Below are 25,855 nucleotides of genomic sequence, written 5' to 3' on the forward strand. Positions count from 1 at the left end.
GCAGGGGTTTAAGAGACGTTAGCTGTTTAACGGTTTAGTAGTAACTGACAAAACGTTCACACCAGATCGGTAAGCAGAACTCATGGTTTACAACTTAAGATAACAATCCAATTACAAAACAAGGATACAAGAATAAAGTACCAATTATATCTTAAAATACATTTTGGAGGGAAACGTATATGTATCATGTTTCCTCCCTTCTCAGTTTGCTTGTATTTTACAAAAGGTAAAGCAAAATATCAATTTATGAGTTAAGAACAAAAACAATATAATAAAAAAGTTAACTTTTCAAAATCAGGACTTTATACACTGTCTTCCCAAAACAATGTAAATGTCACTAAAAAAGAAAGTTATTTGAAAAGGAACACATCTAGATTAAAATAAGCGAAAGTAAACAAATAGAATCTCTTCAACATTTAATTCATGGACTCATATATGGCATACTCATTTAAGGCCTGAACCATGCATGTTTAAAATTACCTATTTACATTTAAACCTAATGAAGTTTTGAACAATTGATAACAAATCAAACAATTTTTTTTTTCATGCAAATGTCACCTTTGACATATGACACCAGATTCTTCTCATTTCTAGCATGACAAAATTTATTCTCAATAAAGATATAATGTACCTCTGGGTTATCTTTACCTTCCTTTGTCAAAATGTCAAAATATCTACTGTACTATTATCCCCTTTGTTTCAAGCCAGCTATAAGATTCAACAGAAGTATCTTCCAACTTTTCCTTCAAATCTGTTATTGTATTACGAAGCAATTGATCCTCCACCTGCTTTGTACTATCAATTGATTTCAACAAAGGCCTAGAATCAGTAAAAATCTGACAGGAAGATTCACTGAATCTTTAATAGCTTTTCCAAAGAGTAATTGCCCAAGCTGTGCAGCAATGAATACTGAATCGTCAACTAATTTATTCAAATTCCTTGTTTCAGCTGCCTTTGTAGAATGACAAACTTTTTGTATTGTTTTTTTATTTCCAAAAGATAGGCACAGCATCATACATTTTCTTTGATCCCAATAAAATGAGATTTGCTCCTATACTTTTATCATCAATCCTATAAGAAGCATCCCCTAGATGAAAAATAACAAGATCTGTTTTATTGCCAACTCTGGAGAACACAACTTTCTTAGGTTTGCTATGAATTCTCACAACGTCATGATTTACCTGCTTAAGATCTCTTATCTTTGCTTCATTATTCTTCATTAACAATAGTAAAGCAGTTATTGATAAATCTGGTCTAGAATTTGTGGCTAACCAACTTATTTTTCCCCCATAATTTATATAAACTTTATATTCCTGTTTTGTCACTGGATCATCAGGCGTAGCTTTACGAATATCTTTCATCTCTTCAGTAATATTTGTATGATCTTCCATCGAGATTACAATTTCATCGCCGGTCTTATGTATATCTATACCAGTGAATCTAAATCTATCCTTTTTGACCTTTGAAACTGTCAAAACACTGCACTTTTTCTGAGTTTATTACCAAATTCCCCTGTTCCTGCTATGCTGAAATCATCCATATGAGTAATTGCCATCCCTATAAGATCGCTTCCTTCATGTTAATAATGAAATGCTTCATCACCACTTACATTCTTCAAACCTTCGTGCTAAAATATACATCTTATTCTCAGCCAAAACTTTCTGCTGGCATCATCAAGTACATACAAAGGTTTCTTTAATTTCCAAAGTACACCTTCTTTCTTTAAATCTTTAGGAAATTCAATAAAGACATCTCAATCCAAAAATTTAGACTGCAAGAAAGCAGCCCTAATGTCAACTGATTGCACATTAAATTTCTCATTTGCTGCTACAGTTAGAAATATTTTTACAATTCTCTCAAAGCAGTAGGAGAATCAGCTTGAGGTTTGCACTCTTCCTGGAAGCCTCTTGCAACCATCCTGGCTTTATAATCAGTCTTGTGACCATCATGTTTTTCCTTCTTTGTAATTACCCATCTACTGCCAATTCTTTGTTGTCCATAATCTTTTACTTCCTCAAAAGAATCATAATCTTTAAGATTTTTATATTCTTTTCATTTAGCCTCAATCACTTCCGGTATCTTATGATATATAAATGGGAGTTCCACTACAAATACTGTATTATCAAGGTGAAAGTATTTGGCCTTCTTCGACTTCAGCCAAGAGGCAACAAAAGAATCACCCTTTTGCTCAAGATAATCAATGCTTTCATGATTACATGTGTTCTTTTTCTCTCTCTCTTCCATAAAATTACTGGTTTCTTTCCTCTTCATCTTCCTTTTCAATTAACTCAACCTTGCTAGATGGAGATCTCATTTTTCTAATGCATTCATTTCTTACTTCATCTTTCTCTTTATCAGATTTCTCCTCTATAATGTTACTTAGTTTGTTAATCACCCCTTTATCACTGTCTTGCGGGCATAAACTCTGCATGGCTGTACTTTACAGTCGGTCACCTTTCTTAAATCACTGTTTGCCCATATGAAAACATCTCTGTTCCTATGACAAAATACTTTTACAGGGCCGCACCAGCTTTTATTATTCTTCTCCTGATAAGATATGAGATCGCTTTCTTCATATTTCATGTCATTAAAACTACCCTTTCTTACTCTAGAAGCTTTATCAACTTATTTTCAAATTCTTCTTCCCTAACTTTCTTGGTTATCTCATGGTGCCTTTCCATGATATTTTACACCGCTTCACTGTCAAATAAACTCTCTGTAGCTAAATTACCTGTTGAAAAATAATTGATTTCCCTGTAACCAGCCTCATGGGTTCATATCCAAGTATATTTACTTTAGTATTGTGTTCATGCTGCCATGTTTACTACCATTTTTTAATCCATCTTTTTGTCTGTCTCTAACATTTTGTTCACAGTAACATCAACTGAATGATGATTTCTTTCATTCAAGCCATTGCTCCAAGGAGAGTATGGTGGACGAAACTTTACTGTAAAGCCACCACTTACTTGCATATTCATTTAACTCCTCATTCTGTAATTCATTTCCATTGTCAGCCAAAAAACCAATTGAAGGAAAACCAAACTGCCAGTTCCAACCATTATTCAAAGCATCAACTACTGTTTCCATTCTATTATTGGAAAGTACTACACCCGAAATAAATCTTGTGAATGAGCAAACCATCCAAAGTATGTACTTATTTCCATTCTGCTTCAAATCGATAGCTACAATCTGGTTAAAATCAATTACCTTTGGAATTGCTACTTTTGGCCTTCCTAAAGATCTTTTGAATTTCTGACAAACATTGCAATGAACTACTACCTCTTTAATTGTTTTCCTAATTTCATCTATACGCCCAAATTAGCTGTTTTTCTCTTTTGTGGTTAGTTACCTTATGGATACTTTTGACTTGTATATAACTTTGTACATCTTTTTCCTTTTTCACAAATGAAACTGTTTCAATTTGTTGTCCATGTTCCACACTTATATAGTTGCAAAGCTTGATGTCCTCTATCAGTGTCATGCAACTGAAATCTTTTTGACTTCTGTATATTAATAACCATGATATTATCATGCAGGATATCTACGTTCTATTCCTTTCATTTATTTTTGCCGAACAAAAAAGGAATATTTTTGGTGTCAATCACATATATTTCAACTATCATCTTTACAAAACCACCTCTGGAATCTTTTTCTTTCCATACAACTGGAACTGGTCCATCACCAAATCTAAAATCCTGGGAACAAAATTCACTTTCCGGATCCTCCTTTCTTATATCTTTGATATCGAGATACTTGTTAAGCTATTTCCTTCCTACGAGAGTTTTTGGGCACCTAGTATCAACAATCATTGCTTCCACTTCATCAACTTCTTTCGTGAAATGAACCTCCATAGTGTAATCAATTCCTATCTTCATGCTTTCTTCAACTACAAATCTAACATTTTTTGCCTTCTTTATTATCTTCTTTAACTCTTCCATTTCCTTCATAAGTTTCTCATTGCCTTGCTCAAGATTTCTTAGTCTTTCATCAACTTTCATTCTGATTGTGATTTAAAGTTCAAAGAAGATGTATCAAATCTCCTTGTTGAACTGTCACATGCTCTTGAGGCAGACTAAATGACTTTCTTGATGATGATCGAGACGGTGTTCTAAAAGGACTCCTTCTATAGACCTGATGCTGTTCTCCAAAATCCAGGATTTGAAGTGGATCTTCCATATCTGTTAAAGTTTGGTAGCTCTTTAGACTTCTTCCACTCTTGGTAACAACTCCTGTTATCAGTGTAAAATGTAGAACTATTTAAAGATATATCTGATGTATCTCTATTATTTTCTATTTTCAGTTTCCTAAACTCCACCTTCAATCTAGTAGCAACATCATCTTCATCAAGAGATTTCCTTTTCACTCCATGTTCAATGACTTCTTTAAAGCGAGTCCTCTCATCCGAAGTTATTTTTCCTCCTTCATGAGCTCTCTTTATCATTGATAAACTCAATGCATAATTGAGACAAGCATTTATTTTTTCACTTGATACTTCAGCCATCAAACTTATCAAAAAAAAATTTGCAACTTTCCGATTGAATTTGTAGAAAATGTAATAATCTCCATAGTCATTGCACTTTTCAGCCTTAATATTTGCATATTTCTCATCCAAAACCTCTAAAATAGTTTGTACGGTCTTCAAAGTGCTGTTAGCTTTACGATCAATCACAACTGTAATCACATATTGCTTAACCCTCTCGTTCTTCTTCAAGCTTTCAATTAAATCGTTATATGTATTGTACTCACTATTTTTCTTATTACATGTACTGCTCCAATCCTCAATTTCAACTTTGAATCTCTCAAAAGTTTGTCCAATCCAAATCGGTGGAAGCTTGGTTTTTGTAATCTGTAGTGTAGTTGGAAGAGATTTCATTTTTGAAGTGTTTTCCAGTAACTTTGTCAGAATATCATTTTGTTGTGTCAACACGTCTGTCAAGTCTGCAGAATCCACAGAGCTGTTGACTCTTTGATCACCAACCTTAGACTTGTGTGTTGACTCCATGTGCATAATGAAATTCAGTCTATTTTCCATATTCTCCTTGCGTGCATCACAGTAAGTTTGAGATGTTCTGTTATCTATTGTGAGCATCTTGTACTTGAAGCAGGTCAAATTTCTGAAATGGTCCATTAAAACTTTCACTTCCTTGTCCTTGAATTCCTTTGCTCTCGTCCTAGCACAGTCATCTTCTGTACCAATATGACTAAAGAGAGGTCCATTACAAATTTTACATTTCACAAAATCAAATTCTCTGGTAATCTTTATTCAAGCTTGACAAAGAAACGAACGCGTAGGTAAGCTGCAAAAAGTAGAATGAGTTTATTAGGGACGAGTAATACTATGAAGGGAGAGGATATGTAACGGCTCCTCACCTATCCTCCTCCTTAGATTCCTAGACTGGGTTAAATCTGTTTGGGGTGCAGATATCTATGGTTATCTACGGATACGTCCCTGATTATACACAATATCCTAGGATAGTCGTTCCAGGGATTAGAACCCTGTGATATCTGATGGTAATTCTTTTGTAATATCACTCACTGAAATATTATACAGTAGGAAGCTGCCTAAAGGATCTTCGATCAAGGCGACATGGCTATTTCACCCAAAAATAGATTTTTCCTATGTCAAAATCCGTTTTTTTGTATCCAGTGGTATCAAATGAAAACATGTATTTATCTAAAGACCACCACCAGGGATATTAGGATCATTCCAAGCCATACTGAGCAAATAATGAATTCCAGTAAAAAAAATGCCAATCCTCACCTCAATAGTAAACACTATGAATTCAAATAGGCCTAACGTCTGTTCTGCTAATATAATGACAAAGTCAAACTTTCAATTTCATCACAAAAGCAAAACGTTAATTATTTTTCTAAAGTGGAACATTTAATAAAAAATTACAGCTATGTTTGAAGTAGGCTACTAAATTCACTTGCAAAAAGTTATCAACTATGGGAATAACAAAAAAAATTCCGTAAGTAGACCTATGATGCCAATTTATATTAACATTTCCAAAATCATTCATTTTTCTGCATAGTCTACTCACAGGTATCCTATACAGTACACGTAAAGACTGGCATTACAATCATCATTTGTTTCTCTGTGAAAGCATTACTTTGATAAGTTTCTTCCACTACAGGCATTACCTTACGATATGCTTCCAGCGCCAATACACATCTCCAAGTTTAGACCTAAATAGACAGAAACTACTTGCAATTCAGTCAAATGAAGATCTCATCCTCTGGGCTCACGTTCATTAATCATCCTTCATTCCTGAGTCCTTCAGCAAATATTTAATGTAGGGAATGTCTTGGTATCATGCTTTATACTTAAATCCAAGGATTCCAGTGAAACCCCTAGCCACTGGAATTCTTGAGTTGGAGACAGCCTGGACTTTTCAAAGTTGATCTGAAAGCCCAGAGACTAGGAATTTCATGACTTTTTGAGCTATCTGAAGACACTCTGACTTCATTGCAGCCTAGACCAGCCAGTCATCCAGGTATACGATCACCTGGAAGCCTTTGTTCCGTAATTGTTGGACGATGGCCTCGACTAGCTTTGTAAAAAGCTAGGGAGCTATATTGAGCCTGAAGGACATAGCTCTGAATACGTAGGCCTTTCTTGGCAGTCTGAAACCAAGGTAGGGGGAGAAGTGCCTACCTATCGGAAGATGTCAATAGGCGTCTGTAATATCTATGGAGACGGTGTAGGACCCTTGGGGTAGTAAGGTCCATATTTGCGAGATAGCCAGCATCTGGAACTTGTCATTCAGAAAGAATTTGTTTAGTGAGGACAAGTCCAGGATAGTTCGAAGTGTGTTCGAATCTTTCTTGGGCATGCAGAATAGCTGCCCTTGAAAGTTCATGGGGTTTTGTGTAACGGATGACTCCCTTCCGGAGAAGATCCTGTGCATAATCCTTCAAAATTGGGGTTGTGGATTGGAAGAACCTCTTGAACTGGGGAGGTTTCTGTCTCCATTTCTAGCCTAATCCATTTGAGACTATGCTGTGAGCCCAGGGATCGAACTCCCATCAATCCCTGAACAGGTGAAATAGTCCCTCTACTGGGAGCTCCTCATTGTTGGTGTGCAGAACCAGCGTCTTTAACCGCCTTACCTCTACTTCCTCGGCCTCTAGATTGACCGCCTTTTCCAGACCTTCCCCTGCTACTGGTGCCCTTTTTTTGAGCCCTGGGAGGGTGGAACGTGGTGGTGGCTCTCTCATACACCGGGTTGAAGGCTGGAGACTGTGGTACATGCTGCTGGGGAACCATGCATACAGTCTTAAGGGATGGCAGCAACTGAGGCTGTCACAACAGGAAAGGATTTCCTTCCCGTAAAGTGTCGGTTGGGCTTCTTGTCCTTGGGTTGAGGTCCTTCACTGGGGGTAAATTTCAGTTTAGAGGACATACTCCCCCTCTTGTCTACAAGGCTCTTATTCTCCTAAGCTGCTTTGTCCATGACTTCCTTTACCAATTCCTCAGGGAAGAGATCTTTCCCTCAGATATTGGAGTCGATCAGTTTTCTAGGTTCATGCCTGATCGTAGCAGCGGCTAATACGTGTTCTCTACATGCTCTCCGGGTTAGGATGAAAGCTTGGAGATCATTGTGAAATATGGTTAGGCGAGTCTTCACCAAGACAGGGAAGAGATCAGATTTGGAATGGTTTCCAATAAGATAAGATTGGAAAGATAGAAGCAGATAGTCTCTATTTGCCTTCCAATTCTTCCCTTCAAAGGGATTCGAGAAATCTATGCAGTTTCTCATTAAACTGCTTGCCTCCGATGTCTTTATCTAGTTTTCTAACAGTAAAAGTATATTGGACATCCTCCCAACTGTCTGAATCAAAAGGAAGAGCTAGGGAGACAGGTTTGCACTCCTCCAGCACTGGGAGTGGTCTACTCTCCACTACTGCTTTCTTTACAGCGTCTAAACTTTTAAGGGGCAAAACTGAAGACAAAATCCTTAGGGGCTACAAAGGTGGCCTGCTTCCTGCCAAAAGCAGAAAGTTGGGTACAGTATTAGAGAATTTGGCCGTCCTCAGCTCTTTAATCAAAAGAGACTGAGCCTTGCTATGGTCCAGGATGATTGCTTCCTTAGGGATCGTATCGTGACGCTTCCGAGTTAAGCCTTTCGTAGTAGTAAGGATAACTATCGATCGATGGGAAGAATTCCAAGTCCGAGACTGGCTTGGAACCCAAACCCTCTGCGATGTGGAGGTACGCTTCACTTAAGGCTATATGCTCAGCATAATACCAAAAGTTCTTAACTGCGCATTCTGGTAGGCTCAAAGCTGGGGGAGCCTTAGAAGCAGGTGCCTTTTGTAAAGCTTCTCTCCACGTTATGATGTCCGCTTGAGAACGGTCATGTTTGGTGGTTAGGTTTTCCATGGAAGACTCTTCAGGGGCTTCTGTGGTCAGCAGGATCCTCTCCCTCTGTCGACCCCGAATAGGTTGTCAATGTGTTATCGGTGGACAGGCTCACGACTTGCAGAGGGTCCCGAACTTCATCTTCCGCATGATATGCTGGCACCGGTGGGAGTTGAACCGTCAGTAACTGGTGACCAAACACAGGTCACCTCAGCCTTGGGAAAGAGGAGGTCCTTCAGTTCCAGAAAAGGAAGATAAGGGGCACCTTGTAGGGAGCTCTTCTGGAAACCTCCTACCTTCATATTATCAGCGACCTGTAAAGAAAAAAATATTAAATTAGTACACCTCATTAAAAATTACAGTATATCTTCTTAGAATTAAGTAAACATATTTGTATGTTTACTAGAAAAAAAACCCTAATCTAAATAAACCTACCACCTGAATATGGCTAAAGATTATCAGTAAGCAAGACACATTCCAAGCAGCTCAGAAATCAATTGGGATTTATGAAGCAAACTATTTGACATTGCTGTAGGAATATGGAGGAAAAGTTCATGTTAAAGGGACACCAGAATCTCCAGAGTAGGTCTATTGGAACAACCTAAGAAGGCAAGTTCATTCATCATACTGCCTAGACCATCAACAGATGCCCTCGAGGCGGCAGCAGCTAGGTTGAGGCGGCCACTATTTCTAGTAGCTAAGAAAAAGACTGACCTGTCAATACCCTAGGCATGTTGGCACAAAGCGGCAGAGGCATTGTAAAGTCGAGAGGAAGAGAGTGAATAATCCCATAGGGAAGGGTCCACACTCAGGGGAAGTACAAGAAAGAAAGATAGCTAAAAAAGGAACCTGCCAAGATCTGATCATTATCATTAACTTCTGAAAAGTGGGGATTTAGTCCGTAAGATAATGAGAGCCCTACAAGACGGCTAGGACTCTAAGAATTGGAAATTCAAAGGATGTCCTGACAACCAGGCAGGATCTGACAAACTAACTCCAGAGGACAGTGTCCCTCAGATATGGGAGAGAATAGGAGAGAGAAGATGACTAGTCTAAGGCTGCAGCTGAGGCAACAGAGGGAAAGACCCATGGCCAACACACAGCCAGTGCTAGAAGAACTTGGGCTGACAAGACTGGAAACAGAGGCAGAAGACGACACTTCTGCCTAGATAGGCTAACCAGGCAAGGGAGTCAAGACTACACAACAAGAGGGAGAATAGCACAGGAAGGGAAGCTGCAGACACAGAACAGGCAACTGCCAAGGTGGCAGAGGAGGACCCCAAGGGGTACCAACTCTATGCCTAGATAGGATTAGGCCATAGGGAGAACTGTATAGGTAAGTGTAGCCTATCTAGCAGTTGAGGGAAAACTCAAAAGCTAGGGTAAGATGACTAGACAAGAGGAACGTAGTTCCCAGTACAGTCAGGTTATGGCCCAACTAGGAAAGGGAAGGGGCAGAGAAAATACCTGAGGGTGGTCTCTAAGGCGACAGAGATTTAGTCCAGGGAAGCAGAAATCTCCCCTACCTATGGCCAAGAAAGATACAGTAGCCTGCAAGGTATCCTGTCCAAGGATGGAGACAAAGCGTACTTCAGCCACCATGGGACTAGACAGGGATGGGAACCAAGTTCCACAGCAAGTAGGCACACTAACAGGCACTAAGGTAAGGGAAAAAGGTGTGGTGATGGGAGACTCAGAAATTTGTGAGGCGGCATGACAGGAAGGCCCAACTGCGACATTAGAGCAGGAATAGTGTTCCAAGGGGTCTGCAGCGATAGGGCACAGAAGGCAAGTCCTCACAACCAGGCATAGCCTACCAAAAACTAAGTGGGAAAGCCTAAGAATGGTTAAGGCGACACAAGAGAGTCTACCTGTCAGCATTAGAACAGCGGGTAAAGCATTCCAATGGATAAACATAAGTAGACACAGGGAATAAGCTCCTAAGACCTATGCCGCCTTGCTACACATTTAGGCGTAGTGGAAAGTGAAAACAGTCACCCTAGGACGACTGAAAATACTATCCAACACTCAGAAGGACCTTCAAGACTGCAGCTCCCCGCCATGACAAGTCAACAGCACGGGAGGATAGACAGCAGGGTTGCCAGTTATTTCCAGTGGATTATCGTACATGGGCCTTAAAATATATACATACCTAAGGTATGTATCGTACATCGTACTGGACCCAAAATAATCGTACATGTACGATAATTATCATACGAATGAAATCCCTGATAGACAGCCTCACCAAACCAGTAGGGTTAGGGGATAGAAGGGGATGGTGCATAAGTGAAAATTTATCAGGCATGGCCGCTGGCTATGGTAGTGAGCTAGCCTAAGACAATGCTGATAAAAAATCACACAAGAAACACCAAAAAGGGAGGTGGGTTACCCATAATCATACCACACTGTAAAAGAATAATGTAAAACTTATGCCTACAATGATATGAATAAATAACTAAGCATTTCTGAGCAATTTGGTAACATGGTGTAATGGCGCCGACCGCATGGTGGCCACAAAACAATAAAAGCATATAAATCTAGAAATACACGGGGTGGAGACGCAACATTCGCCAACACACGAAAAGGAGGGTACTCAACTTAGTCGATGAGGAAGAAGCTGAAGCATCCATGATCGAAAATCGCTCAGAAAGCTAAGAAAAGCAAGCAGATACTCCCCAAGCAATTGTCAACGTTAGTTGCAGCCCATTGAGATCAGGAGTTGTAACGGCTTACTTGCCCACGTATCCTACCCTCTACCTTACCATTCGAGATAAGGTTAACTCTATTCGGGGAAGGATAACCAGGGCTTGTTATTAACATGTCCCTGATTTATACACGTTATCTCTCGGGATATTTGCTCCGGAGGTCAGAACTCTGTTGATACCTCTAAGGTAAAATGTCTTTGGTATACCACTTGCAGAAATATCTCAAGTAGAAGCTGCCAATGAAGAACCTCCATCAGGACGACATGGCTTGAGCCCAAGAAAGATATATTTTTAAACTCTAGGGCATCACAATTCCAAAGGTCACAGGTTATATTTTTATGGGTAAAATGGATATACAGTATATGAGATCCTTAATAAATGTTGAAAATTTTATGATCAAAGTAAGAAAAAAGCCAGTCCTCAATCCTATTCTCTTGTAATGAAAATCAAGACAGTGGACAGATAAAACAATTTTGATTGTTTATATGAAGAATCAAGTGAGTATAAGATAACTAGCTCTCTGTCAACTTGTAGTCACAATCTTTTGGTCGTCAGGTGCCAGTGAAGGCCAAATAATGTTGACATTCATATTGGAGGACATAATGTACCGGTAATTGTGGACAGTCTCAGCATGAGGAACTAGGCTATCTTATTAGTGTGGTTCCATATCCAGATGTCTGCAAAGCCCTATAAACCTCTTAGACTTTTTTCTTATGAATGAATTTTAGTTTTGACTTCTTTAGACCCACAAAAAATACTATCGTCTTTCAGCAAGAACTGCATAGCAGACCTTATATGTTCTTGCTACACAATGTCATTATACTTATTCTCATCTTGCCCTTGTTCTACATACTTTGTAAACTTTGTTTTTATATGAATCACTAGAGAATTAATTTTTCAAGACTATCCTATCTAAACCACCATCTATGAAGACTGGATGTTGCCCAGCTATATAGGCAAACGCCATGAACTATTATTCATGTTGCATAGTTAGTGGGTCTCCCTTTTACTCAGATTTTTGTACAAGAATTCAACATCCAAGTTATTCAGATGATTTTTCTTGGACCACTCATCATTTCCTCTTCTAAAGTTATAACAAGGATTAAGAGAAAAGACTTGCTTTGGTGCCATATTAGAGCTGATAGATTTTAAATTCTTGTCACAATGTATGGTAGACCCTGCTGTCTATTTACCCATCACTGTTTTAGTTCCTTATTGCTTCTCTCTGTGAACAGTAGGCTTTAGGCTTAGAGAAGGGTCTGTTTTATGCTCAAGAGGAGAACTTTACTGTGAAGTTAAAGGAATGAATTTTGGGCTCTTGAAATTTTAATCCCTATTCTTATTAAAGTGACCAAAATTTAGAAATTTTCATTTGCTTTTATCTACATTATTATTAAATTTCCATACAAATATTTTGAATTGTTTCTTTCAGCTTTTTATGGGCTAACTATCTTGCATTTTTTTTTTCTACATCCATTTTCATATTTTTTCTTGATTACATTTTCCATTACTGAGTAATATCTAATTCACACTACAAAGCTCACAAACTGATTGTGTAACCCTTCACTTTTGTCATTCACTGCGTGACTAGATAAATTTTTTTCCAACTAACTGTAAGCTCAGATTTACCTGATTAGAAGAGCCTGGCCAATCAGCTAAATTCAGGACATCAACCGTGCATCATCAAGAGGGTTTGACCACATGACAGGTCAATATTTGGTTATATATAGTGGTGGTTTTTAATTGTGCAAAGAATATGTAAAAAAATCAAGTTTTTAGATATGATTGAAACGTCCCTAAATCAGAGTCCTTTCTCTCCCATCTAAGGTTAGATGCAGACATGTCAGTTTGAGACCAAGCTTCTTCCTGAAAACAGTATATAAGAGATGTAGGGATCTTCTCTCATTCTAGAGGAATGTTAGAATTACCAGTCTAGTATGATCTTGGATTTAAAAATGTTTTATCAAATCCAGTCAGTTTATTCAAACTTCAGCTTTAGGCAATGGTTAGTACATTGAAAAGATTGTATTTTAAATGAATTTATTTACACTATCACATATGCCTGTTATTTTCTCTGCAGCACTTTGCTCAAGATGATCCTGATCTTTATACTGGGAAGATAAAGCACTTGCTGGATCATGGAATGGACAGCTTAGATGATGAACTGTATTTTACTGATGAATTAATGCTACCCAATGGTCAAGTTAAGGTACGTAATTGTATTTAAGTAAATGTATGGTGTATATAATGTTAGTAAATGATGATCTTTATTAACGAAGGTTGTGGTGTTTGTCTTTTTATCTCCTTGAGGAAGTTAATCTGCTTCCGATTGCCTCCCACCTTGAATTTTTTTTGTATTACTTTACAGAGGTAATTGTACATTATTAACACAGCTTTAGTACAAGGTAAGATGATTCATAAGATGAAAGTCATTACCACATCACCCTGTGTATAAGTAACAACAAAACATTATTGTTCCTATCTAACAACACTCGCTGATACTGTAGTGTATATAACTGTAATTTATGAACAGTACCATCACTACAGTACAGCTTGATTACTTGTAAGTGATCGCTGTCTTGGCGACATCAGCTCATTACCTAACAAGTAGCCAGTACTGTATCTACTTTACAGTATAGTATTTTGTATACAGTACAGTACTGTGAATACACTAGCTGTTTTTCAATGCATGTATGAATATTTATCCTATCATAAGTGAAAAAAAAAAATTCCAAGAAATGACTACAACACCACTAACCGTTCACAAAGTTGTATGCAGTAAAATCTTGTGACTCTTGGTACAATCCTTATGGCATAGTGGTAGTTTATATTGAACGTGAAGTGTATGCTACATGTACTGTACTGTAGTTTACATAAACTGTGCAGTCAGAATCCCTAATTAACACCTGCACATAAATTAACACCAGTAAGAAAATATACCGTAATTAGTTACAAGTACTAAAGGATTTCTCCATCTCTCACATTTGTATACATATAAGAATGGTATTTACAAAAGGAAATTTTAAATTTATGACATATCTTACTGGATAATATCCTACAATCAAGCACATTTGATTAGGTGGATGAGGATAAGTCGTGCAGTTACAAATGGATGAATGATGAAGGGATATAACTGCACGGCATGGCACATTTACATGGACGAGTTATTTGCTGTAAAGAAAAATTTATTAAAATAACAGTTAGTATAATCGTATGTATGTTTTTAATTTTCCATATGTAAAATATTAGTTTAATATTTATACTGTAAAATGTTACTTTATTAATTTTATACTGGCAATTTTAAAATCTATAAAAATTAACAGCAAAATATCTTACATTTCTGGTGCTAGAGAAGGAGGATCGTCTATGCCATTATCATCACTGTTTTGTGAGGCAGAAAACATAAACACTTGAATTTACAAAACAGAAGTAAAAATGACAGAAAATATTAAAAATTTTAGGAAATATTTAAAAATGGCAGGAAATATTAACTCTTAACTTTACTATAAACTTGAAATATATATTTTTTTTTTCCTTTTTCTAATTTTTTTTTTTTTACTTTACATTTTGTATTTTCTAAATTTAATTACATTACGTATTTTCTTAATCACTGCCACTTTTCTTTCGATTTTTAGCTGGCGCTTGGTCTGTTTCTACCCAAGGCCTCTTTTTAAATAACTGTCCAAACAATCACGCCCTTAAAAGGTGTTGCTGCTTTGATAGCTTCCTTCTGCTTCAGGATCGTTCCTATCGTAGATGGATTTCGGCCATATTCCTTCACGATCACACTTAACCGCATGCCAGCCTTGTATTTCTTAATTATTAACGTCTTCATCTCCATGGAAAGCATCATCCTTTTCTTTCCCTTGACATCAGCGACTTTCTTGGAACCCATGGCTTATGATGTAACGTAACATCACACACATTACAGTACAATTGTTACGAAAGCGAAATCACAAACACTAAGTCAATGGGTACGATACCGCTGCCGAAACGTCTGGACATAGGAACGCCAATGCGTAGATGCATGATAGGATACAGTTCAGTAGATGCTGACCATAGGAGAGCAGGATCTTATGGTGGTAACTAGCATCCGAATAGGGAGATAACCAATGGAAGCGTGGGAGGATGGTAGCGAGTTTATGGGCTGGCGGCGCGCGAATTTTGAAATCAGTCTCGGACCCGGTCGGGCCCTCGCACCGTACCTCCTTTCATTATCCAAAACATTTTTCATGATGCGAGTCATAAAATTCTTCACATCTCGTTTCGCAGAGTGAAAATTTCGTGAGCAGATTCTTTCGTATTGAGAGGTTTGACTGTATATTTTAACAACAGCAATTACAGATTGTTTTTATTTTGGTTTCGCCGTCTTGTTTAAACGTTCCTTGTTCTTTAGTATTGTAAAAATCATAGAATGCACCAAGCTCATATCGCTTATCAAATGATATTCATTCCACCTTCATCTTGTTTTGATACATTAATACAGATATTTTTTATTTAGTTTCAATGGTAATTGATCTTCTTTTGCTTCGTGGCAGATTCTGAAGGAGTTATACTCTTCCTTTTCTTGGGAAATTTGAGAAATACGGGAATACAGTCATACCTCTCCACGAAACAATTTGCTTACAAAATTTTCAAGCTGCGAAACGAGATGCAAATATTTTTATGACTCACTTTACGAAAAATGTTACATTTTAAGAAAAGAGATTTGCCAGCCAGGCCGAGAATAAACTAGTCACCCTTCTAAAATATGAAGAAAATGGGTCTTTGTACAATAGAAAATGTAGCTGTAGTCTGTAATAAGGGTAACTATAATAGTACAGTAGAGTACATATGGCACTGTATATTTTGTACAGTATATGTACAGTATTGTATTATTTTTCATTTATTATTACATTGTTGTAATAACTACATAATTTACTGGTGTTAACAGCTAGGTTAGTTATATTGAATGGTTCAAGTGTATTTAGCTGTACTGTATTTCATTGTGGTTATACTGTAGCTTTATTATAAGATTTAATGTGGTGTTTTTAGGGTTTAGAACGAATTAGGCAATTAGCTTGCGAGATGTGACTCACAACACAAAAAAATCACTTTACAAAAGCCACTCCAGAACGAATTAATTTCTTGTTGTGAGGCATTACTGTACGTACATACGTGAGAGTAAAAACACAATGGAATACTACAACATGAAATTTAGGAAAGAACATGATGCTAGGAGAGCTACTTAGTACTGAGACGATAGATTTGCCGTCAGTTGCCTCCGCCCAACGTATCGAACACAACATGCGTACATTCACGCACAGGACTGTGCTGCCACTGCACATTCATAACTTCGAGGGATGGTTGTTAAAGGAATATTGGAGCTATCAAAAAAAAATGTATCTCTGAATTAACGTTGTACAAGAGGTCGTGCTATGAGGAGTACCCGTATTTTTTCTATTTTCATCATAATCCTATTTAAAAGGATCCCAATTTATCTACACTATACATACAGTATTTCTAGTTATTCAAGGTTGTAATATTATTTTGTGCAACATTTTACTCAAGATTTTCTTTTCTTTGTATAATCCTAATGTTACCACATATGATTGGTCTGTAGGAGTGTAGTACTGCCAGTTTGCCTCAAGAGGTGCACTGTAAAAAATACTTATAATCATTTCCCTGGTCAAACTATACCTTATTGTCCAAATTCATAAATTCACATGATTGTCTAAAATTTATAAAAACATTATTCTTTTTTTCTTTATAGGTAGTAGAACTGGAACCAGGGGGAGCCAGTAGATTAGTTACCAATGCCAATATATTGCAATACCTGGATGCTATTGCTCAGTACAGACTATCTGTACAAGTACGTCATGAGGTGGATGCATTTCTTGCAGGTCTCAATGACATTATTCCAGACAACCTTCTTTGCATCTTTGATGAGAATGAATTGGAGGTAAGCACTAATAACGTGTTGAGAAAACCAAATATCAACAAATCCTTAATGCTTTTTGTTTATGGGGGTGTATGAGAATGATAAAATGCAGTCTGTATAACAATTGTAACTTCATTTTGTTATGAAAACAGCACTGACATGGAAATTAATCTTAAATGAAAGCTGTGACCAATAGAATTTACTGAAATCAAAAGAAAAAATGTGCCTATGTAATAGAATTTGATCACATGAATAAGCAGCATAGCAAATTGTAGTAAACAGAACATCCTTGTTTATTGTATGGGGGTAATGTACAGTATTGTAACTGTAACTTGAAAAGTTGTGTTTAAAGTTGTCTTTATTTAAAATCAAAAGAATTTTAGCTTAATAAGAGTTCTTTACTATGTATTTTTGTGATTTAAACTTCAATGTCATTTTATTAAGCATGTTACACATAGCAAAGAAAATTCTATTTTGTTATTAAAGTAAATTAATATACTTTATATGGCAGTTTAGAAAGCATCTGCCAAATGTCCTTTTTATTGGTTCTAGGAATTCTTGCCGCATACATTTTCGCCGTAGGACTTTTTGTCACGGACTTTTTGCCGTAGGAAACTTTGCCACTAGGTATTTTTGCCGTAAGGAATTCTTGCCGCAAATTGCATATTACTTTTATAATTTAAAGGTATATGAAAGAGTTGATCTATAAAAAAAAATAAGTATAGTGGCCTACATACATACATCTAATGTGATGGATGGTCTCTGATAATTAGCTCTTACTAATGAAGTTTTAAACAAGCAGTTTTAGCCCATACATACACTCCACTGGTCTTTGGTAAATAGCTCGTGCTTCCAAAGTTTAAAACAAGTTGCTTATAAACAAGAAGTATACATACCTACTTACATACATACATACACATACATCTAATTAGCTCTTACTTAGTAAGTTTTAAACAAGCAGTTTTTAGCATACATACATACACTCTACTACATACATGAATGCCGTATAATTATTAAAATATATCTAAATTATGAGTATAAAAGGGTATGAGAATAATAGTGTATTATAAAACTGAAAGTTTATTGATTTAAAACAAATAATAAATTTAAGAGCAATAGAAGTTACAATAAATATTCAAATATTCATCATTGTCAAAATAAAATCAATAACAAAGGTATTACAATATGGAAGGTTTATTTATTTAAAATTCAAAATATTTAAAAAAAAAAAAAAAAACTTTAATTAAGTTTAGAATGAGTGCAAATTCATAGCAATACTCCGTAAATAGTGTACTTTACGCTGAAAATCATATCTTGAAACAATTCTTTATATTCGTACATAAACATCTTTGTACTTTTTCTTCATGTGAGATGCTTCGCCGTGTTCAATATCAATTCTTTTCTTTTTTGCTAGACTCTCTTCGTTTTCACACTTCCAATAAGTTTTACTTTCTAATGTTCTGTCGATTCTGTATACGAAATTATTATCGTCAACTCTTTCATATACCTTTAAATCATAAAAGTAATATGCAATTTGCGGCAAGAATTCCTTACGCCAAAAATACCTAGTGGCAAAAATTCCAACGGCAAAAAGTCCGTGACAAAAAGTCCTACGGCGAAAATGTATGCGGCAAGAATTCCGGTCACCCTTTCTATTATGTAGTTATGTAGGCAGTAGTACAGTATATGAATTATGTAAGTTGACTGTCGTCGTTGACGGCATGTACTCGTATCCGAATATCATAGTTTCAGTCTTAATGGAAGGTTGAATAGAGGAGAGTCTCAGTAGATTAATTATGGTTAGGGTGATGAGCCTTCTTATGGCTCGTAAGACCAATTTGTGCCCCGATAATCGAGGGCATTGATCACACTGAATCATGGGAGGTGATTGTGGTTGATTTACTCTTTCTGCCCATTGCTGTCGTTTAGCCAACAGGTTGGCTCTTCTATTCTCTTCAAAAAGATCCGTGCCCACTTCAACTGTGTTTCTCCGCTCATTCTTGTTACTTGCTGAAGTTTTGAAGGTGTTGAGGTCTATGTTACCCTCCTTGAGGGATTTCTTGAGTTGGTCTTTAAATCGAAGCATAGGGTGATCGCCCGTATTTAACTCTGAAGAATATTTTTTTTGGTAGTCTTGTGTCCTCCATGCGCATCACATGGCCAGACCATCTTAGGCGGTGTTTCATGTTCATGGCCTCGATGCTGGTGACTGGCTCTTTCAAGGACTGCTGTATTGGAAATATAGTCATTGCATTTGATTTTCATTATTGCTGTTTTTTTTTTGGTGGAGTTGTTCCCATTTTTTGAGGTCCCTAATATAAAGGGTCCAAGTGTTACATGCATATAACAGGGTAGACACTATAATGTCATTATATACCATCACCTTTGTATGGGTGGATAGGTGTTTGTTCATGGATAGCCTCCCATATGCTGTGTAGCCAGCATTTAACCTGTTTTCAATCTCTTTGGAGGAATGTGCTTGTGCTCTAGGTGGAAAGGATGCTTCCCAGGTATGAGAAGTGTTCAATGCATTCAATGGTGGTTCCATCCATGGTGATGTTAGTTACTGGTGGATTTTCCCCTGGTCTTGGCTGGGCCAATATCTTTGTTTTAGCCATGTTAACTGTTAGGCCAAAACACATATAGGCAGCATGGAAATTATCCACCGATTCTTGGAGTATTGCCTGGGTGTGGGCTACAACAGCATTGTCATCTTCATACAGTAGTTTTGTCACATTGATAGTGTTGGTGTTGCGCTGGGATTTGAGTCTGGCCAGTTTGAAAATTCCTCCATCTAATCTGTATTTTATCTTAACCCCTGGGTTGTTGTGGGGTACTTTGTTTAGCATGGCAGCTAATTATAAAGAGAAAAGGGGCGGCGCATATACACATCCTTGATTTAGTCCACATGTAATTGGGAAGGGTTCTGACAGGTTGCTTTGGTGGATTACTTTAGCTGCCATCCCATCATGGAGGACTCTGATCATGTCAACAAAAGGCTCAGGGATTCCGAAGCGATTGAGGACAGACTACATGTCCGTTCTTGGTACGCTGTCGTATGCTTTTTCGAGATCGTAGAAAATTAGGAATATGGGTGTTTACTGTTCTTTTGATTTTTCCTGCAGTTGGTGAGCACAGGAAATCATGTCTATGGTTCCTGTAGATGGGCGGAAACCACACTGAGATCTGGCAGGACTGTTTCTGCTACATTTTGTAGTCTAATTAGTATGATCCTTGCCAAGACCTTCCCTGCAATTGATAGCAAGGATATCCCTCTATCTCCTTTTTTGAAGATTGTGACAAGGAGTGCATCTTTCCAATCATTGGGGGCCTTTTTTTCTACCCATAATTTTAGTATAAGGGAGGGAAGACGCGTCTTCAGGACTAAACTGCCGTGGGTCAGGAGTTCAGTGGGATTGTTGTCCGGTCCCGTGGCCTTCCCTTGGCATATTTGTTTTAAAGCTGCATCAAATTCTTGAAATGTAGGTGGTAGGGACATCCATAATTGGGTAGATATTGTGGCACATTTCAGAGGAAGTCTTGTTGAGCTGATGAGTTCCTCTTCAGGAGGATGTTGAAATGTTCTACCCAACGGTCTTGGATCTCTCTATCTTACGTGAGGATGGTGTTACCTGCTGCCAAGAGTGTCCCTGCAGCAGTGTGCTTTGGTCCGAAAATTTTCTTTGTGCCTGCAAAGAAGCTTTTAAGGTCCCTACTGTCAGTATGACCTTGTATGTCTTGAGCCATTTGCTGCCACCATTCATGTTATATTTCTCAAAGACTGGCTTGACACTGAATTTGGTTGTGCAGATTTAGCCTTCTTTGGGTGGGAATTAGTGTCTTGGTTGAGAGCTATTTAAGCTTTCCGTTTGGCGTTGAGGGACTTGATATCGTTGGCGTTGTCGTCAAACCAGTCCTGATGGTGTTTGCTCTGGTGGCTGATTACGGTTCCTGCAGATTCATTGATGGCATCTCCTAAGTTAGTGTATTCAGCGTCGATTAATGGTTCTATGGCTGGTAGGTTCTGCTGGATTTCTGCTTGGAAAGCTCAGGATGTATCAGGATCTGTCAAGTTACCAGTATCATATCTCCTTCTGGCTTCGTTTTGTTGGATGTTACATGGCTTCCTTTTGAAGATTAGTTTTATTTCTGGGGTGAGCAGCCGGTGGTCCGTCCAACAGTCATTAGCTCGAGGCATGCTTCTCGTGATCAAAACCTCATTTTTGGGTTGTCGGACAATGGCATAATCTAAGATATGCCAGTGTTTTGATCTAGGATGTTTCCAGGTGGTCTTAAATCGATTCAGGAGTCTGAACTGCGTTTGTGATGAACAGTTCGTGTTCAGCACAAAGGCCAAGGAGGCCATTATCATTGCAGTTTCCCCTGCTTTGCCTGCCGATTATATTGTGCCAGAGTTCATGGTCTCGCCCCACTCTGGCGTTAAAATCCCCTAAGAGAAGGAGACAGTCCCTAGCTCAAATTTGGGATATGGCTGTGTCAATCTGTTGGTAGAAGGCCCCTTCGACATGGTCTTCCGCATCTAGTGTTGGGGCGTACACTGATACTAGCGTGATGAACTTTTTTTATCAGGAGTGGTAGTCTTAGTGAGGTGATTCTTTCATTAATCGCTTGTGGTGTCAAGATAAATGGGTCTTAATTACAAAGCCAACACTTGGGAATGGTGGTTATCCAGGTCTTTCCCTTTCCAAAAGAAAGTATACCCTGACTCAACTTCTGTGATTTGCCCTTCGCTAGGTATTCTAGTCTCACTGAGAGCAGCCACATCGACGTTGAATCTTGCAAGTTCTCTTGTGATTAAGGCTATTCGTCTTTCAGGGCGCTGTGTGTCTCTGGTATCCATAAGGGTGCTCTTATTCCATGCACCTACTTTGACATATGATTTACTATAATTATTCCTTCTTTCACAGCTGCATATACGGTGTGTCATTGGGTGCAGCTGCCCGATGACCTGGATGGTGTGGCCACCCATGTTTAGCCCAACTTTTACAGGGCCTTCCCCAGCTGGGGTGAGCAGCAGTACTCCTGCAAGGGCCTGCTCAGTCAAAGGTGCAGGACCGAGTTCCTGTGTGGTTATGGTTGTAGGGAAAGCGTCCATTACACACTTGCTGCCAGTGTGCAGGTTTAGGCTGAGAGTTTCCAGCTACACTAAGCCTACTCTCACCACCCTTATCCAATCGCTGCTGGTCTTTTTAGGTAGGGTTAGGAGGAGAGGAAGTGAAATGAAATATGGAGGGTGTTGGAGAGACAGTAGTAAGACTGAAAAGGCCGTTGGTGTGACTTTGTTTAAGGTAGACAACACTTTGCCAGAGCGATATCCACACCTTCCTCCTACTGCACACAGGTGTGACGTGCAAGACTGTGGTGTGGAGTTGCATTGATCTGTTGATAATCTAGACCACCAGATCTCACCTTGCAGCCAGATTGACTTGCATGGTTTTATTTTGGAGTTTTCCTTCTCCTAGCCTTTATCTAAAGAGGCATACCCTACAAGGCAGCAGAGTGAGTCTGATTATACCGTCACACTCTCGGTCGCTTGCATGGATTCTGTAATAAACGGGGACCACGGGAATGTAGCATGCAAATAGTTAGGCAGAGAGGCTGTAGGAAGGTTAAGACTAGCTTAGCCTAAGAAGCATGCACCCCAATCACCCCCCTCTAAGTTCACTGTAGAATAAGCGTATAAAAAGTATTGTTTTACCACAAACCCATTACAGTACAGTACATTTTCTTTAGCATATCATACATATGTGAGAAGACCTAACATAAAGTCTAATGAAAAGAGAACCTGACAGTTCAAACTTAATCTACTCTTTTGTTTATTGTCCGATTTTTTATCATTTAAAATCTACTTGAAAGATAACTTGATCCCACACTAACAAACCTTCCGTTATTTATTTGGATTATCTTTTGGCGAAGCTGGAAGGTAGCCATCAGACTTAAAGTACAAGGTGGCAACCCTGCCTATCCGCTTGAGTGGGTAGGCTCGGAGTGGCTGGGGGTTACTCAGCTGCCTCAATATATAATCTCACAGCAGTGAGGTACGTCACTTTTTCTTTTGGCTCAGTAGAGATAGGACATGTCCTCTCTCTCCCTAGACTGTCATTGGACTTTTTTATCTTTTTCTTTCCAAGTGTGCGTGTCTTCTCTACGATCGCCCTCATATCATCGTTGGAGACCGACCTACACTCTTTGTGTTCTTGCAGTATGCATCGATGCGAGCAGGGTTCACCTTGCACAGAGTGCAGGGAGTGGCCCGCCTTCCAATGGGAGAAATTTGGACGGCACAGGAAGAAGGCCAAGCGCGATCTTTCTTCCTCAGAGGCGATGAAAGCGCGTTCTTCTTTGTTTCACACCCCCAAATCTCTTTCAAAAGCCCCTTCTTGCTTGCGCTCTTCCAAGGGACGATTGAGTTGGAGTGTAGACCAAACAACTCCTTGGCAGCCCTAGGGTACTGGGTGAGGTTGTTGCATCTCCTAGAGGAGCAACTTCACCTCTAGCCACCAGGGAGCCATTTTCCCTTTCAGATCTTTTGCAGGTGTGGCCGACCTTAGGAATTTCAGGACCACCTTCGAAGGAGGGGCTGTTGCATCTCCTTTAGTGCGGTACTAGGAAGGATCCTTCTCCAGAGCCTTCAACATCTCATGCGCTGGAACTGTGCGAAGTCCATCTTTCACTCTCGCCTGGCCCTTCCACGCACGGACGAGGTGATCGCTTGCATTCGCCTCTCCTGCGGCCGCCTGCTAACGACGAACCCTCTTGCCATCCTGGGACCTCGTCGTCCTGTTACCCTCAACCCTTTATTTCTCCCCATAGGATCTCGCAGGTTGTAGGTGTTGATCTTCTGGGGACCAGCGCTCCTACCACCACGAGCTCTGAAGGATGAGCATTGCCATCGTCTCGCTCTTCTGGACACTTCTCCTGATCGCCATTTGCGACAAACGTAAGATCAGATGTTTCGTAGGTCATCATGATCCGAACGCTTTTCTTCGAGAAGGTGTGCACGCTCTAGAGCTTTGTGTTCACGAGACCCCCAATCTCAACACTTTCCTCGGAAGTGTTCCTCTTCATGAGAAGTCTCGCGATCACGTTCTGCACAATCACGAGTACAATCTAGACCCAGATCCAGACATTTGCGTTCCAGGTCTCTACGATCTAGATCACGAGAACGGCATTCACGCTCGTGAGGACAATACTCCCATTCACGAGGGCAGCATTCACGCTCGAGAGGGTACCGTTCACGTTCACGAGGCCAGCGCTCACATTCGCGAGCTAGGTATACGCAATTTTCACGACATTCTCGAACGAGAGCTAGGCGCTGCCGTTCACAAACATCTCGTTCATAATCATGAACCGCGCGTTTGTGATCAAGGTCTAGATGTTCCTCGTCTAGAGGTAGAGGTAGACCCTCGCACAGTCCATCTTGGAGTGTCCCCTCAATTTGACCTTCTCCCAAATGACCTCGGACCAAGCCTGATCATGAAAATGACCACTCCTCAAAGAGGCATCCAGCTCAACCCCCAATGCCTTTCACTGCCTTGGGAGTATTAGCAAAGTGCTCGCCTATGCGATGCTTCGAAACGCGTCCCGCTGCGACACGTCCAAGATAAGAGTTGTTTTATATTCAGAGGCCTTCTCTGCTGACTTCGTTGGACGTAGGTGCTTCTCTGAGGCAGCAGGAATGTGTTAGACCTTCCTCATCCTGTATGGCTCTTAGTGCTCCTGTTGCAAGCACTTCTGATTGTGAACCGTGTCCATTAACACCTGAAACTCTCGATTTTGTGTGTGAATCTCATGATTTCCTGACCAAATCGACAATTTCCGCTAGCAATTCATGAGCAGATGTGTCGGAACTGCGAGAAAGTGCGGTACCAACACCGCCCCGGCCTTCAGCTTCTTCCACCTCCAGCAGCAGTCCGACACCCTTTCCAGAGGGTTTCAAGGAGCCGCCTAATACAGTGAAGCCTTGTTATTCGTGATAGTTAGGTTACAGACACAGTCGGGATAAGCAAAAATTCCCAAATAAACGTTACACTAGGGTGGGCTAACCACAGTTCAATAGGTTCTTCCAACCCACAAATCCGCTTTTGGAAGAGTATGTTTAGTCTCACGTCTAGAGGGGAGTTATCCGTTGCACAAAATCCGTGAACTTTCAAGGACGTCTATTTTGCTTGCCAAAGAAAGATTTGAACACTCTTCGAACTATTCTAGACTTGCCCCCTCTTAACAAGTTCATTCAGAACGACAATTTTCAGATGCTAACTATCTCGCAAATACGGATCCTACTACTCAAAGGGGGCCTATACCGTCTCCATAGATCTTACTGACGCTTATTGGTAATGTATCTTCCGATAGGTTGGCACTTCTCCCCCTACCTTGGTGTTATACTGGCTAGAAAGACCTACGTATTCAAAGATATTCCCTTAGGGTTCAGCGTAGCTCTAAGGATTTTCACAAAACTAGTCGAGACCATTGTCCACCAACTCGGGAACAAAGGTCTTCAGTTTAAGGTATATCTTGACAACTGGTTAGTCTGCGCTGCGACTCTGGAAGTAATAAAAAGTCTAGGTTAACTACAGCTCAAGAATTCCAGTGGCTAGATCTGCACTGGTATTTGAAGTCATATATTTTTTCTTTACCTCAGGACAAGAGGAAGGAAATAGCAAGTTCGGTCAGGTGTCTGCTTCATTCAAAGAAGATCACCAGACGTCATCAAGAAAGAGTTGTGTTCACTACAATTTGCAACAGTTACAAACCCCATCCTGAAAGCAAGATTCAAGGATGCCAACAGAGTCAGAAGAAGAAAGGCATCAAATGCTCAAAGAGATCATTGCCACAAAACCCTGG

General features: G+C 39.2%; 1 protein-coding gene across 2 annotated transcripts in view; it reads left to right on the forward strand.

Annotated features, from left to right (window-relative positions):
• The window catches only part of LOC137642591 (apoptosis-resistant E3 ubiquitin protein ligase 1), a 723,802-nt gene that overhangs the window by 674,172 nt on the left and 23,775 nt on the right, over window positions 1–25,855 (forward strand). For both annotated transcript variants that reach the window (XM_068375282.1, XM_068375283.1), the window contains 2 exons: window positions 13,151–13,279; window positions 16,823–17,011. In XM_068375282.1, coding sequence (XP_068231383.1) covers window positions 13,151–13,279; window positions 16,823–17,011 — 318 coding nt within the window. The remainder of the gene's footprint in view (window positions 1–13,150; window positions 13,280–16,822; window positions 17,012–25,855) is intronic.

The sequence above is a fragment of the Palaemon carinicauda genome, chromosome 6 (assembly GCF_036898095.1).
Source record: "Palaemon carinicauda isolate YSFRI2023 chromosome 6, ASM3689809v2, whole genome shotgun sequence".
NCBI classification, from domain to species: Eukaryota; Metazoa; Arthropoda; class Malacostraca; order Decapoda; family Palaemonidae; genus Palaemon; species Palaemon carinicauda.